This window comes from Dipodomys merriami, unplaced genomic scaffold, assembly GCF_024711535.1.
Source record: "Dipodomys merriami isolate MVZ:Mamm:240054 unplaced genomic scaffold, mDipMer1.0.p SCAF_16, whole genome shotgun sequence".
Taxonomy (NCBI): Eukaryota; Metazoa; Chordata; class Mammalia; order Rodentia; family Heteromyidae; genus Dipodomys; species Dipodomys merriami.
Window position 1 is genome coordinate 14428078 of NW_027202937.1, and position 15883 is coordinate 14443960.

General features: G+C 36.8%; 2 protein-coding genes across 2 annotated transcripts; both read right to left on the minus strand.

The window, feature by feature from the left end:
• Positions 1 to 756: 756 nt before the first annotated feature.
• On the minus strand, positions 757 to 1674 carry LOC138827666 (vomeronasal type-1 receptor 3-like). Its single transcript, XM_070023288.1, has one exon. It carries the CDS (start codon positions 1672 to 1674, stop codon positions 757 to 759), a length of 918 nt encoding a protein of 305 aa, XP_069879389.1.
• Positions 1675 to 8691: 7017 nt separating this feature from the next.
• LOC138827667 (putative vomeronasal receptor-like protein 4) lies at positions 8692 to 9591 on the minus strand. The gene has a single exon (XM_070023290.1). The coding sequence runs from the start codon at positions 9589 to 9591 to the stop codon at positions 8692 to 8694; it is 900 nt and encodes a 299-aa protein (XP_069879391.1).
• Positions 9592 to 15883: the final 6292 nt, after the last annotated feature.

Here is a 15883-nt window from a genome sequence, read left to right on the forward strand (position 1 = left end):
TAAAGCCCATTACTCTGGCATTGCTTTTTGACTGATTAAACTTACACAAATCAGTTCCTTCCTTCCTTCTTTCTTTCTTTTTCTCAACTTTTCTTTTTATATTTCTATTTTATTTTTTGCGAGTCGTAGGGCCTGAACTCTGGGCCTTGGAGCTGTCCCTCAGCTCTTCAGCTCAAGACTAGCATTCTACTACTTGAGCCACAGCACGACTTCCAGCTTTTTCTGCTGCTTCATGAGTGCAAGGCAAGAATTCTACCACTGAGACACCATCCCAGCTCCCACAAGTCACTACTTAAGAGCAGACTTTTACCTCATCATTGTGTTTTACTGCATTCATTCTATGAATAAATGCTTATGGATATTTTAACATAACCAAAAACTCCTCTTCTGCTAGTATTTAAATTGTGTTTATGAAATAATGAGATTCTTGCTACAAAGGATAGATACACAGGAATATTTTAGAAAATTTGCAAAACTGTTTCCTGGCTGCCTACTACATAGTTAATGCTAATGAAAAACCCAGACTCAGAAATATTGGAATTAAAGCTAACAGGGCAGAGTAGAGAAAGAGATTTCTATGTCATTCTGTTTTTCTATGATCTCTCTGTCAACCCAGGGCTACAGATCACAAGAGTCGGTGTCTGGCAATAAAAATTTATATATTAACCTATTTGAAATGACTTTTATTTATAACCAGCAAAACGGAAATAAGAACTCTTTCAAACTTACTATAAAGTCATTGAAATAGACATTTTCTTAATGTCTTGGTCTCCTCCAAGGCTTGCAACTATCCAGATTTCCCTCTCTGTGAATCAGCACAAAGGGACTGAGAAATGGATAACCGATGGTCAAAAATTCTTGGACATTTAACACCATAGAATTATTCTGTAAGAAAGAATTTGAAAAGAAAGAAAAAAGGTAATATGTCCAATAGAAGAAAAGAAAACAGAACATCAGAAGGAGAACACTCTTAGCAGCTTTCATTTCAGGAAGACTTTTATGAAGGTGAGTGCTCTGAAGGTAGAGAACATGCTGGTGATGCTTGTGGAGAAGAAATAGCATGTAGCCACTGGCCCCACCCATGACACCCTGAAACATGGCACTGTGTATGGCCATTAGAATAAGAAGTATCCATTTTATTTCCTGACTTTCTGGTTGAAAAGAACAATAATTGTTAGTTTTAGCAGCTTCTGACATGTTTTTACTGCTACTTGTGATGTAATGAAGCAAGTTGATGCTAATAGAGGAACTGAGGATCCAAAAGAAGAGAAACAGGGGAAGAATTTTCCATGGAGTCTTTGGCTTGAATCTCCAGCACACAGAGCCTCTGGGACTGATGGTGATGGCCTGGACAACAGTGAGGAGACTGCTGGTACAGACAGAAAGGTCCCGGGCCACCCTCTCCAGATAAACAACTATCTTACAGCCTATATCATCCAGGAAGTTTCTTAAACCAAAAGCTGTTATTGCTCTTAGCAATCCTTTGGAAAGAAGTATTATGGTATTTGCAAAAGCCAAGTGGATGAGAATAAGATGTACAGATTTCTTCTGATCACCTCTCCAAAAACTACATGCAAAATTCACAAAAACAATGATGTTCCCTACAATGCCAAGCGCAGTTACACAGAGGAAGATGGTGCCCTTGACAAGATTCAAAATACTTTCTTGTGTCATGTCAGAAAAACTGGGATCCACCAAATGCCCTTGTGAAGAAAAAGCATCAGTAATGGTGATAATTATCTGCAAAAATAGCTCCTGTTTTCAGCAATTTTCTCGAGTATAGGGACATTCATTTCATTAGAATGACGCAGAGTTTTTGACCTTAAAGTCTTCCTTTGTGTGGCAATCCTTTTGAATTCTTTGATTATTGTGAAATGCCATTTGGAATAATAACACGTTGTTGTCACTGTATTTTATTTTGGTGCCATGGGTCTTGTATGTATGTTTATCTGATTTGGGAAAGGGAAGAGGAAAAACAAAATGATGAGACAAAAGACAAAGAGTGAACCAATGACATAGCTGTACTCACAAAACACTACTTTGGAAATGAACTTCTTGGTGGGGGGAGGGGAGTGGAGGGACAGGAAAGTGGGAGCACATGAGGGAGGAGGAAACAATGTTTGGCAAGAAATGTACTCATCACCTTACTTTTTAACTGTAACCCCTCAGTACATAACTATTGCAATAAAATAAAATTGAAACAACAACAACAACAACAAAAGAAATGAGCATTAAAAATATTTTTGAATACTCAGTCTTTCACTCTGGCCTGGCTTTTTCACTAAAGACTAACACTCTACCACATGAGCAGCACATCTATTTTTGGTTGGTGTTGGTGGTTGTAGGCTAGAACACAGGGCCTGAATGCTGTCCCTGAGCTGGGTGCTCAAGGTTATAGGCCTACTACTTTCACTTTGAGCCAGCCACAGCTCAACTTCCTTTTTTTTTTTTGGTGGTTAATTGGACATAAGAGTCTCATAGACTTCCTAAGTGGGCTGGCTTTCTACCATGATCCTGAAATCTTAGTCTCCTGTGTAGCTCAGGTTACAGGTGTGATCCACCAGGACCTGGCCACACTTCTGAGTTTTTACTGGTTAACTGGAGGTAAGAGTATTACTCCAGGCTGCCTTTGAACTGCAATTCTCAGCTCTCAGCCTCCTGAGTAGTTAGGATTATAGGCATTATCCACCAATGCACAGCACTCCACCTGTTTGGCTTTTTTCATAGTTTCATACTAGTAAAACCACCTGACTAGTGCCATTCCTTATCTGTCCCACCTACCTTCATCATCAACATGGCTGAATAAAATTCAAAATCCAACAAGTAGAGTTTTTGTGATTTTAAGTTTGTTTGCCAGTGAACAGTATCAGTGTGTTATAATAATATTTTTTGTGTGATAGTAATGTAGCCTACTCTATGCACTTTCAAGTTACGGTTCTTAGATGTACTATAGGGAAATTTAAATAAACTTAAAGTTCTCAATGCCAGACATTTCAATGATTCTACAAATATCAATTATTGCCATCCAATTATTATTTTCTCTTCTCACAAATGGGGAAATTAATGTCTGGCTTTAGGCATTAAGAAACACAATCCTAAATGTCTAGCATATAGAGAATTATGCTATGATCTTCAAAATTTTGCTTAGTCATTTTGTGTAACAAAACTGGATCACAAAATTAATAAATACACACTCAGACATGGAGTTTGTTTCAAATGATCGGAGTCAGTATTCCTCAATTGCCTGATGGACTCACCTAAGCTGTTTTTTTTTTCTTTTAACTGAAACATTGTTGGTATTTCCATTATTTTTCTAGCCCATCCTCAAGTTCCCAAATCTCTCTGGCTCTAAATAATATTTAGAATCAACTTCTGAGACACTTAGTAAGTCCCCTCTCATTCTGAGAGAATGAAATGAAGAATACCAAAAGAAAGAAGCAAGAAGTATATTGTAACAGATTGGTTTTGAAATAATGCAGGAAGTTATTTCAGCAAGGGGCATAATATCTCATCTAGACCTAATAAGCACAGCATAGGCCAATAAGTGCACCCATCATAGGCCCAATCTTTTCAGCTAAACTATGAGCTCAGTATCCCTAACATCATAACTAGGATAAATTTAAGCTGAGTTTTCTCAAGTTATACTTACAAGCAGCCTTCTGAAACATAATAAGAATTCTCTAAAGAATACCCATAATATGAAATTATATTTTAATGAATAGGGCCAACAATAAATAAGCACATAAGTTTAGTTGACAAGATTGTGTGATATAATGTTATGTCTAAGTGTTGAGAGATTTTTAAGAATGGATGCAGAAAGAATATCTTCAAAATTAAATGTAATATACTAATTACAGAATTATTTTGAAAGAACAAAGGATATCCCATTGGAAACATAGCAATACATTAAACATTAGGCAAAGAAATGTTGTGAAAGCTAATTATGAATAGTCAATTATCATGTCAATAAAAATAGAAGCTACAAATGAGGGTTTTTTCCTAGAAATCTTAGTCTTAAATGGTTCTCTTCTAATTGCTAGAAGAAACCAACATGAGACCTTGTACAAAGACCTATCATTAAGGTGCCTAATGAGAGAAGGTCCTGAGTAGTAGAACAAAAAATCTTATGCATTTGTCAAATGATATCTGCTCTAAATGATATCCAGTATTTCTTTCAACCCAGGTACATTCCTTTAGTTATCAGGAGAGTAAAGATCTAAAGGCTCAGGGATCCTCTTCCTCAACTCATTGCTTAATTAAAGAAAGATGAACATCCATGCCTCTGACAGAATTAACATGCATATGTGAGTGAATCAAAGAAGCAAGTCAAATCTCTTGTAGCTGTAGTGTAGAAAAGCTCTGGGTTAGTCCCCTCCTCAAATTATATTTTAATCCCTTAGGATTTGTGGAGTTCTTGGCTACTTTAAACTATCACCAGGATTTCAATTGCTGTTGCCTGGTCAGGGACAAGGAAACTGTCTGGAAAAAATATGTTTCCAACTCCACAAACTCATCATTACTTTGACTCAGAAGTGAAACTAGAGGCTTAAAAAAATTAGAACATTGAAAATTTTTTATATCTTTCTGATTTTTTGAAGTTGATATCCACACAACTTTATACAAAGCTCATCCTGGAGTAGAAGCTTGTTATTTAATCCTGAACCAAATAAAAGAGAATTAACTAAATATTTCTAGGGGGTTTTTCTTAGACATGGTCCTTCTTGTTGCTTGTGTCAGGGACATGCCGTTGTAAGGGTAAAATAATGAGTGAAGGTTCAAGACTCTGTTAGCTACTCCAGGGCTTCTCTAAAGACAGCTTAATATTAATGTGTCTGAGAAATACTACAGGGCCTATGTGATAACAAAATTTTCAAGTCTACTCACCTAAGTAGCTGTGATGCAGACAAGCTTTGGGGTAGTCCTGGCAAGCTGAATCTTTCCAGATCCTATTTATACCTCCATGGTTTGTGGAGATCTGGGCTGAGTGAGACTTCACTCAGGTCACAGAGGTCCTCCTGTTGGACAGAAGGATGCCTCTGAAGAATCTCAATCCCTGAAGTACAGCTTTTCTTCTCCCTCCATAATTACTACTTTTGATTGGCTCAGAAGTTATCTGAGGCTAATTGAAGACTTAATTATGTTTATATAAGGATGTGGAGGTGCATTGTTAGGCTATTTATTTGAGATTACTCTAATTTCCCATGTAGGCATTCATAGTTATAAACTTTTCCTTTTATTCATTCTTTTCCTGTATCCCAAAGGTACTGTTTTCATTTTCTTTTGATCTTTGCCATTTCTTGATTTTTCACCTCCTATTTCTTTGGTGACCCACTCATCATTCAAAAGTAAATTGTTCACTTCCTGTGTCCTTGTTTATTGTCTGTGATACACTTGCTCTACTAGAACATGGAACATTTTTTATGTTTTAAAATATATTTGATCCTTTCTTTCTGTAAACTTAAAAATCTTCCTACCCTTCCCCAAGGGGACAGGTAAGCATTTAAACAAGTACCCAGATAGTGAGGAAAGGATAAAAACATACATTTTTGGAGATTTAGAGGCTTGGCATATAAACTGACAATAATATTCGGATCCTAATTATTACTGTGAAGTATTTGGTGGGGTATGGTGACTCAGTATTGTCTGAAGTCCAGTCCAGATGATTGTTTCTTCTTCAACTCATCCTTCTTGTGCCAGTCCAAACTCAAGGTCGAGATACTGTCACTAACCTTTTTTCCCCTTCTTTTCTCAAGGCTAGCACTCTACTATTTCAACCACAACTCCACTTTTCAGGTTTTGGTTAATTGGAGATAAGAGTCTCACAGGCTAGGACTGGGCTGGCTTCAAACAATGGTCCTCAGATTGCAGCCTTCTAAGTAGTTAGGATCACAGATGGGAGCCACTGGTGTGTGGCTCCTAACTTAATTCCTTGATGTCATTCTTAATTACCTTTCTAGTACTACATTCTTTTTTGGGGGGGAGGGGTCCGGTTGTGGGGCCTGAACTCTGGGCCTGGGCGCTGTCCCTCAGCTCTTCAGCTCAAGGCTAGCACTCTACCGCTTGAGCCACAGCGCCACTTCTGGCTTTTTTTTCTGTTTATTAGTGCTGTGGACTCGAACCCAGGGCCTCAAGCATACATGGCAAGGGCTCTACCACTGAACCACCTTCCCAGTCCTAGTATTACATTCTTTTGGATTGATTACCACTGACTTGTTTAAGGACCTCTCTGCTTGGTTCTCTATGCAATATGGGGGGAAAAAAGCCAGTTACAGTAGATAAATGTAAAACTAATATAAATAACAGCAGTTATATAAGGAGATATAGTAACTGGCTTTTTCTGTTCTCCTATCTTTTGCTGTTCTCAGGGCCTGAGCTCTGTTCCTAAGCCTCTCTGTGCTCAAGGCTAGAGCTCTACCACTTGAGCCACAGCACCACTTCTGCTCTCTGGGATTTTCATGGCCATCTAAAATAGTCTAAAATGTCTTCTGGATAACGATGTTAAAATCTGAAGAATCTCACTCAAGTATTTATAAAATTTACAATAGTATAACTGATCTACTTGCTTAAATACTTACCCATTTAATTTACCTTGAATCTCAGCCTTGCTGAATTGGATCCCTAATTATTCCAACCAACATTTCTCCATATGTTTTTTCAAAGTCTAATTTGATAATATACCCATCAAATATTTTCAAAAACCTTGCCTTATGCTTCATCTGTCTCTGCATTCTTAACAATCCACAAACACATGTTACAAAATTTCTATAGGTTTAATATCTAACATATCACAAATTGAGTCATATTTTAATTTATACAATGTCTTATAAACGCGAATCATATGAGAATTCCTAGTGAGAATTTATCAGTTTATGAGTTACTGTAACCTGAGGATACTTAATTTCACTTAAGTATTATTTGTGTGTGCCTACACACCCACCCACCCACCCCCCCACACACACATCCTTTGGATCCATTTTAATTTTTATTAGTATATATTAATTGTACAAAGGAAAGAATTTACTTATATTTCCTTACTTGCATATAAAGTACTAGGATTATATTCACCTCCATCTTTTCTCTTTTCCAATTCCATCTCCATAGTCACCCCTTTTACTTTCATGAGCTTGATCTTCCATTAAGATTTGCTTCCATAGCTCCAATAAATGAGAGAAATATGTAACCTGTCTTGGATGGACTCATTTATTTCAGTAAATATGATTATCACCAGTTCCATCTAGTTTCCTTCTTTTTTGTAGGCAAGTAAAATTCCATTGTGTACACATATTACCCTTTCTTAATTCATTTATCTGCTAATGGACAACTACACAGGTTCCATTGTTCTGTTATTGTGAGTTGTGACATGGTATACATGGGTGTGAAAATACCTCCACAGTAAAATGGCTTGAATATTCACTGAAATGATGGGGCTAGTTCATATAGATTTTTGTCTTGAATTTATTGAGAAATTTTCATACTGATGTTGGGTTTTTTTCTATGTTGAGGACTAAATTTAGTCAAGAGAAGATGTAGTACAATCCCAGCGTGTACCAGGATCCCTCAACCATTGTAACTCAAGTAAAAACTCAGATGTACTTGGTAGTCCATGAAAAGACTGTGATCAGAAACAGAGATTGGTGCTCCAGAGTTACAACTGGTTAACTCATGGCATTAATATAGCAGTAGTTATTAAGTTAAGCCTAATTGGTAGCATCTTTCTGAAACCTGAGATTGCTTCTGCTAAAGGAAGACATATTTATTTGTGCTATCCTATATATTTGATGCTTATACTTCATGGTTTTTACTAGGTTTGTAACTGGTTCGCTATTTTTTTCTTGTCAGTTTCCTTAGCACTCCAGAACCACCGGTGAATCCCTTGTTGTGTAGAGAGTTAGAGTCTCTTACAGATCAGCATCAGTTTGTCCTAAAAGTAGAACTCAGAAAAGGAATATTACCTGAACAGCTTCTTCATAATTTGCTCTTAAGGTCATTGTTCTTTTGGAGCCATAGTATATATACTTAGTATGTATCCCAAGTCAAAAACTTGTGTGAGCTATAAGCAAGGAAATCCATTTGAGGGTTCACAAAGGTGGAAAATAGTTGGGGTTTCTGTTTGGTGCAGAGCTTAAGCTCAGGAAATATGCCAACAGCTGGGAGCTGGTGGCTCACACCTGTAATTCTAGCTACTCAGGAGGCTGAGGTCTGAGGATCATGGTTCAAAGCCAGCCTGGGCAGGAAGGTCTGGGAGACTCTTATCTCCAATTATCTACTCAGAAGCAGCCAGAAGTAGCAGTGTGGTTCCAGTGTAGGTAGAGCACTAGTCTTGGGCAAAACAGGCTCAGGCATTATACTCAGGACCTGAGTTCACCCTCCGGGACCAGCAAAAACAACAACAAGAAATTATGGTAACAGACTTAATTTCTAGTTTTTTCCCCATGAAAGCAAGAAACTGAGAGTTAAATCATAGGGATGACTGAAATGGGAGGCTGATAAGAATCTTTCCTGCTAAATTCTTGAAACAAATGAATCCATTTTAGATTGCTTAGGATGAGATCTATTAAAAATGTAAATAAACCTATGAAAATGTGTCTAAATGAATGTTAATGTTCTGAAATATTGGAACAGCAGGTCAAACCAATTCCTCATTTTTATACTTTTGGTTATGGAGGAATGGATATATAATTTCTGTATTTCTCAGTGAGAACACCAGTATTTGGCAACACGAATATCTCTGATGAGCAAAAGAAAGGGGCTGATACTAGCATAAGCAAGAACTAGAAATATTTTAATATTTATTATTATGGAGTCAAAGGTCATGAGGGAACCTGCATAGAAGGAAAAAATGAAATCTGCCCAATAAAAGACAAGGAAACAGGCCATAAGAACAAGGGTACTTAGAGTAGCTCTGATTTCTGGGCTGGAATTGTTTGCAGACCTGGAGTTATGAAGATAAAGGACTCTCTTGTGATGGTTATACAGATAGAAAGCCATGTACCCACTGCTGCAGCCCATGAGACTCTGAAAGATCACATCCCGGAGAGCCATTAGGGAGAGGAAAAGCCATCTAACTATTTGCATAGATGGTAGCATATGACAATACACAACATACATTCCAAGTCCAGATCCATTCGTGTTATTGACTGCTGTAATATAGTGGAGCAAGTTGGAGCTTATCAGCGAATTTAAAATCCAAAAGAGAAGGAGATAGGGGAGAACTTGCCATGCAGTCGTAGGTTTGAGCTTTCTCCACTGTGTGGTCCTGGAACTGATGGTGATGGCCTGGATCATGCTGAGGAAACAGGTGGTGCAGATGGAAAGCCCTCGAGCCACTCTTTCCAGATAAACTACAAGTTTACAACCCACATCACCTAGAAAATTTCTGACATAAAAAACAGTGGCTATCTCTCTTACCCCTGTGCTACAAATAATGATGACATTAGAAAAAGTCAAGTGGATGAGGATGAGGTCTATGGGCTTTTTGTCAGGACCTGTGAAAAAACTGTACACATGTCTCACACATACAAGGATGTTGCCCACAATTCCAGGTCCAGTAAGAGAAAGGAAGATTATCCTCTGAATGATGTTACTCCACATCCTCTCTGGACTTCATGCTCAGTGCTGGGAAACACATTTTGAAAAACACAAATGAGTGAAAGGATGTATTTCAGGTGTCTTGATTTTTCTGTGCTTAGTGAAAAGAAGAGTTTCTTAAATATATGAATGTAAACACTTCTTTCCTAACAGCCTATGATATCATTGTTTGCTTTTCTTCATATTTCCTTGCTGTGTCAACTTGGGCATAAGTGTCATATGATTGCTACTACTTGCCTTTCCCAAACACCTTTCTTTATAGCCTTCATATCTAAAATTTATATAATAAATGTCTTTACTGACAAAAGCTAAACAAAGGCAATATCATTCACTGAATTCCTAATCCATTTCCTGAGCATTCTTGTAAAATTAATGCCTAATAAATAAGTTATCTGGCTCTCGTGGGTTTTGTTGGTGCTCCACCCAGGTTAGTTTTACCATGCTATACATATTTATTCCTCAAAGAATTACTCACAAAGGATTGTAATTGCTCTAGAAAATTTTGTCTAATCAAATGAAGCAGCTTTCCTGGAGAAGTCATATGCCCTTTCCGTCAGCCCTATGGGAAGACTTAGTGGTACGGACGACCTCCTTAAAAATAAGACTAAGAATGTTGTTTAACGTGAATTCCCAAACCTCTACATGGGCTAGAGGTCATTGAAGCTGATTTTTCTCCTTATATACCTTGCTTTTATTCTTCATTCTCCCTAGAGTGCTCTTCTAATAAAACACCAGAAAAATATTCAGATACAGAAGCTCTTATCCTATGGCCTTCAACCAAAGATACAATTTAACTGATTCTGTGTTTTAAACATTGTCAAATCAAGTGATTTTTCTCAATCAGAAAGCCCCTCCTCTGTAGGTCAGTTTCTCTTCATCACTCACACTGTGATTTATATAACAACTTCTTCTCTTTTTATTAGCAAAATGACACTTTAGAACAAATAATCTAAATCCTCACATGCCAAAAGTCACCATATTTTTCTTCCACAGTTGGAAAATTCCTTCTTGTCATAGTTACTTCCAAATTAATTTAAACTCCCACAAAACAAATATGACATTGACACTTAGAATATCAAAATGTCCAAAAGTCAATCTTTAGCCCAATCATCACACTTCACAGCTAACTGCCCCATATTCATCACAAATGAGCCTAAAATTTGATCTCATACACTTTTCCCAAACTTAGCAAACTAGTTTCCTATGCATATGCTTCCAACCTAGCATCTAAGTTATCTAACATAGCATCTGCTATTAAATACTAAACACACTTACTACTAAAGTTTAACATTAAATCAGAGTTGAGCTGATAAACCTGTCTGGAAGACATGTGAGTTGGTCTGTGTGTTTTCATGAATATTCATCTAAATGCCTATAGAAAATAATCTTCTTTAGATGAAATATTTAGTCAGGATTTTAGTGTTCTCTCATAGGTAAAAAGGTGAGTTTCTATACTTTACCCATCCAGATAATCCATGAATGACATATGTTATCCTTAAAGAGATTTAGAAATCATGGTTACATTTCAGTAACCGTGTCTTCTACTGAGTTAGGACTGAACTTTTTTTTCAGATATACATTACTTTGTTAAGATATCAATGTATTTTGGAATAAAGATGTTGTTTTTCTTTTCCTGAATAGTGTTACACATGGCCTGGAAAAGCTATGCATCTACAACTCCTCTGAAGGCTGTTGGGAAAAGATACTTATGGTTAATAATTTAACAAGATTGCATCAGTTTTTTCCAAGCATGTAAGAATTAACCAAACACACATTTTGTGAATCTAGTTAAGTCATAGTTTTGTGCAACAAGTGGTGGTGAGGATGCACGTGTTCTAGATGATGGAGAACTATCATTAAACTTGAGAGGTATGATGTTTAGGGCTCACTAGAAGGTTTCCCGTTAGGAACTCTTGATTCCACACTCTTAATTTCCTTCCCATCTCATAAATGAATGACTTTTAAAAACAAAAGATATAGCTTCTCAGATCCAGTTCTCTCAGCTACACACTAGCTATGGTGCTTTGTACTACCCAGATATACTGTGCCCATTCAATGAACTAAAGTGTGTAGTGCTTGTAAAAGTGAGCAGAAAGTATTAAATGATAATTTTCTTAACGCCGATTGGTAGTGTTATTATGGATCCTCCTGCCTAATTCCCTGTAGCTAGAAATTATATTGTATATGGGATCCTGGAAAAGGAAAATAAATACTAAATATTTTAATAAAGATAGAATGTAATATCCTTAAGAGACTGAAGAACTCTATCAATAAGAAATATGCTTAAGTGAAAATGCCACCTGGTTGATGGGAAATAAAGCACAAATGTTATGCAGAGATTTCATGGGAGAAATGGGTCCTCACACCCATGCTCCTATACACCTCTGACTTATTTGAAAAGAATGTCTTCAGGGGCTGGGAAGGTGGCTCAGTGATAGAGTGCTTGCCTTGCATGCCTGAGGCCCTGGGTTCGATTCCTCAGCACCACATAAGCAAAAAAGAAAAGAAAAGAAAAGAACGTCTTCAGTGCAGCAAACATTTGTGCACAAGGCCTCCATCACAGACCAAATAACAGAGGTTTCTGAATGGTGATCTAACATCAAATTCACTTCCTTTTGAATGCCTTAACTATAGCGTGTATTACCTACTTATTAAAATCACAAGTTTATGTCATTCCACATGAATACATGCTGAACTTACTATTATTTTCTAAGTTCCTCAATCCCATTCTGAGCAGATATACCTAAAGGAAATACTAGGGTTATCAAATGCTATCAATTAGCCACAAAAGATCTTTTCATTAGTATTTATGATAGTTGTGTTACAAGAGAAGAAATACTACAATGTATAAATTTTACCTAACACAGATCTAAAAGCACAAATCTTTTTGTACAATTAGTCCTGATCTAATAATGTTGATTAGAATTTACCAAATTGTGAATCCCTATTATTAGAATAGAGGTAGTGAAAGACTAGTCTCAGGACTTGAAATTAGAGTATAGACATGTGTGAAGCAGTAACAATGATTCCCCTCCCCCACATAAATGATAAAAGCCAGTTTTAAAGGAATTTGGAATTACATCCAATTTTTTGAGAGTAGCAGAGTGAAAATGAGATTTCTAGATCATTCTACTTGTCTCTAGTTTTTGTGTCAGCCTTAGCTGGAGGCTACTAGGATTGTTGTTCAACTATGAATATGTCTATGTTTATGCTATTTGATGTGATTGTATTTTACACAGAGAATAACTGAACAAAGACTACTTTGAAGCTTACATATTAAAAGGTGAATGAAACAAAAGTTCTAATATTTTTCTCACCCACTAACATGCCAACTTTGAGCCAAAGTTCACCTCTTTGAATTGCCATAAATGGCCTGGCAAACAACGGTCACAGATTCTTAAACACTCCTTGCTAAGACATCTTTCTCTAAGGAGAATGTTAAATATGAACAGAGGATATAAGCTGTCTAGTTAAAAGGAAAGGAAAACAAAGCATAAGAAGGGTCAGCATTCATCTCCGGTTGAGGTTTGCAAAGAATTATGGAGCTCTGAAGGTAGAGAGCACAGAGTTCTAAAACGGTGCCATGTGGAGTAGAAATGCCCTGGCCTTAGCCATGACAACCTGAAACACGGCATCACATGGAATCATAAGAGTGAAAAAAATGCATTTCATGTTCTGACTTTCTGGTGGAAAATAGCAAAAGTTGTCACTTTTGCTAATTTTAGGTGTCTTTATGCTAGTTTTTTGTTGGAATGGATAAAGTCATGCTTATCAATGAATTGAGAATCCAAAAGAAGACTAGCATGGAAAAAATGTGCCATAGAGACCCCAGCTTGATTCTCTCCCACTATGAAGCTCTGGGACTGCTGGTGATGGTCTGGACCACCATTAGGAGAATGCTGATACTGAATGAAATGCCCTGGGCCATTCTGTCCATGGAAACAACATTCTGACAGCCTATGGCATCTAGTACATTTATCAAACCAAAAGCTACTCTTGTCTTTAGCATTCCTTTAGGAAGCAGCATTAGTGTCTTTGTAAAAACCCAGTGGATGAATTGAAATTGCTTAGATTTCCTCTCTGTGCTTCCCACCAAACTGAGCATATTAATTACAAAAGCAGAAAGGTTTATCCACAATACCAAGTCCAGTAATAAAGAAGTTTTTGCCTTAGCAATGTTCAAAGCCATTTTTGTCTTCATAGGTAGAAAAACTTAGATGCAGGAAATGCTGTTTTGAAGAAAAGCATCAGTAGTGATTGTATGTATCTGTAAAAAAAAAAAAAAAAAACTCACTTCATCCTATAGCTATTTCCTGGCATATAGGGGAAAACAAACTCTCTCTCTGTCTCTCTCTGTCTCTGTCTCTGTCTCTCTGTCTCTGTCTCTGTCTCTCTCCCTATATATATATATACATTATATATATATATATATTATCTGGTTTATATATTATCAAGTTTTTGTTCAGTAACTCTGATTTCTTTTTTTTTTCACACTTGGTGGGTCATTGGTTGTGGTCTCAAATGCCATCCTGAAAACTAATATTCAATGGTCTAAATTCTCTATCCAAATTTTCCTTTGAGGTCCATAGTAACCAAGGACTCAATTTGCTTAAATCCTAATATGTTGTATCTATTTTCAATTTCAGCCTGGTGAAGGTAAATGCCCCAATTTTGGCCAGGATATTTTCCTGTTGTTTTTTTTTTTAATTTTATTCTGTCATGTTTCCAATATCTACTTGCAAATGTCTGGGGTTCATGCTTAACCTGTCTGATTTCCTAACACCCTTCAACTTCTTTAATATTTCTTAATTTTAGGAACAGTTCAACTTCAATTCTCTCTCTTAGTTTTTTTTTTTTCAATTTTCCTTTCTCTACTTTTCATGAGTAAAATTTCTACATTTGGTTTTTGATTACACATTTTTTTTTTTTTTTGTCATTCATGGGACTTGAACTCTGGGCCTGAGCGCTTTCCCTCAGCTCTTCAGCTCAAGGCTAGCGCTCTACCAGTTGACCTTCAGCGCCACCTCCGGTTTTCTAGTAGTTTATTAGAGAGAAGAGATTCATGGACTTTCCTGCCCAGGCTGGCTTTGAACAGTGAACCTCTGATCTCAGCCTCCTGAGTAGCTAGGATTACAGGGGTGAGCCACTAGCGCCCGGCTTGCTTCCAAATTTTATAACTCTTTTTTTGACTAATCTCAGTATTACAGAGATAAATTTGAACCCCAAATTGATTCTGTGATTTAGTTACTTACAAATATTCTGTAGTACTTTGTAAGCCTCAATAGCAGGCCAAATGCCATAACCTTTTCATTTAGGATTCAATAGTTAAAAGTGAGTCAGCCAAAGACAAGTACCAAGTATCCATCTGAAAAAAAAAATCAGATAATTGATGGGCTGCAGCCAGGAATGATACCCTACAGATTGGAATGCTACCTAGGAGGTCTTTAGAGAAAGGTTTGATTTTGCATTGACTTATATCTGGGACCTGTGTCAGACTGCTGAATGGGTTTGAGACATGTTTATGTTTATCCAGGCTGTTAGAAGGGAGTGTGTGTTAATATGTTTTCATAAGATGTAGGAATCTGTGATAATAGCTTTAATAGTATAATTGTTCTGAAGGGAGATTGTTCAGATTGTGGGCCATGGTGGTATTTTATAGGTGCTGCATAACTCTATGAGAAACGATTTAAAAAAAAAACAGGTATAACTTTATCCTGATTACTTTGATTAAAAGTGACCTGATAGAAAATGAGGCCTCTTTGGTCTTGATCATCTCAAGCTGATTTTCAGACTTGAAGACTGGATAAAATCTTAGAGTTCCTAATTCCTATCTCACGTACAAACTTAAACCAAACTATGGAGAATTTAAAAGAATAGAAGAACTCAGTACATACAGTCCACTCATAGTATTTGCATTTTTTCTCTATACATGGAATGCAATTCGATAAGCAGTCCACTTTGACTCCCTATCACATATAAATGGGTTTATTATATTTCCTTCTCCTCTTTCTCTATCACATATAAATGCATTTATTATATTTCTCTCCTTTTTCTCCTTGGAAATACGGATTGTAAGAACATAGACTTGTACGTGGGTTTGTATCAGCTGACTTTAGGAGTAGCAACTATTGTCTATTAGATTCTTCCTCGTCCCCTAAATTTGAGTGACTAAAGAATTCTTGACAAGATGCTTTGTACTCATAAACAAGCATTTTGAATTGAAACCTCTTTGCATAGATACTTAAAGGAAATAAAAAATCTTAAACAGGATTCTTAGATGCATTAAAGAAAGCAG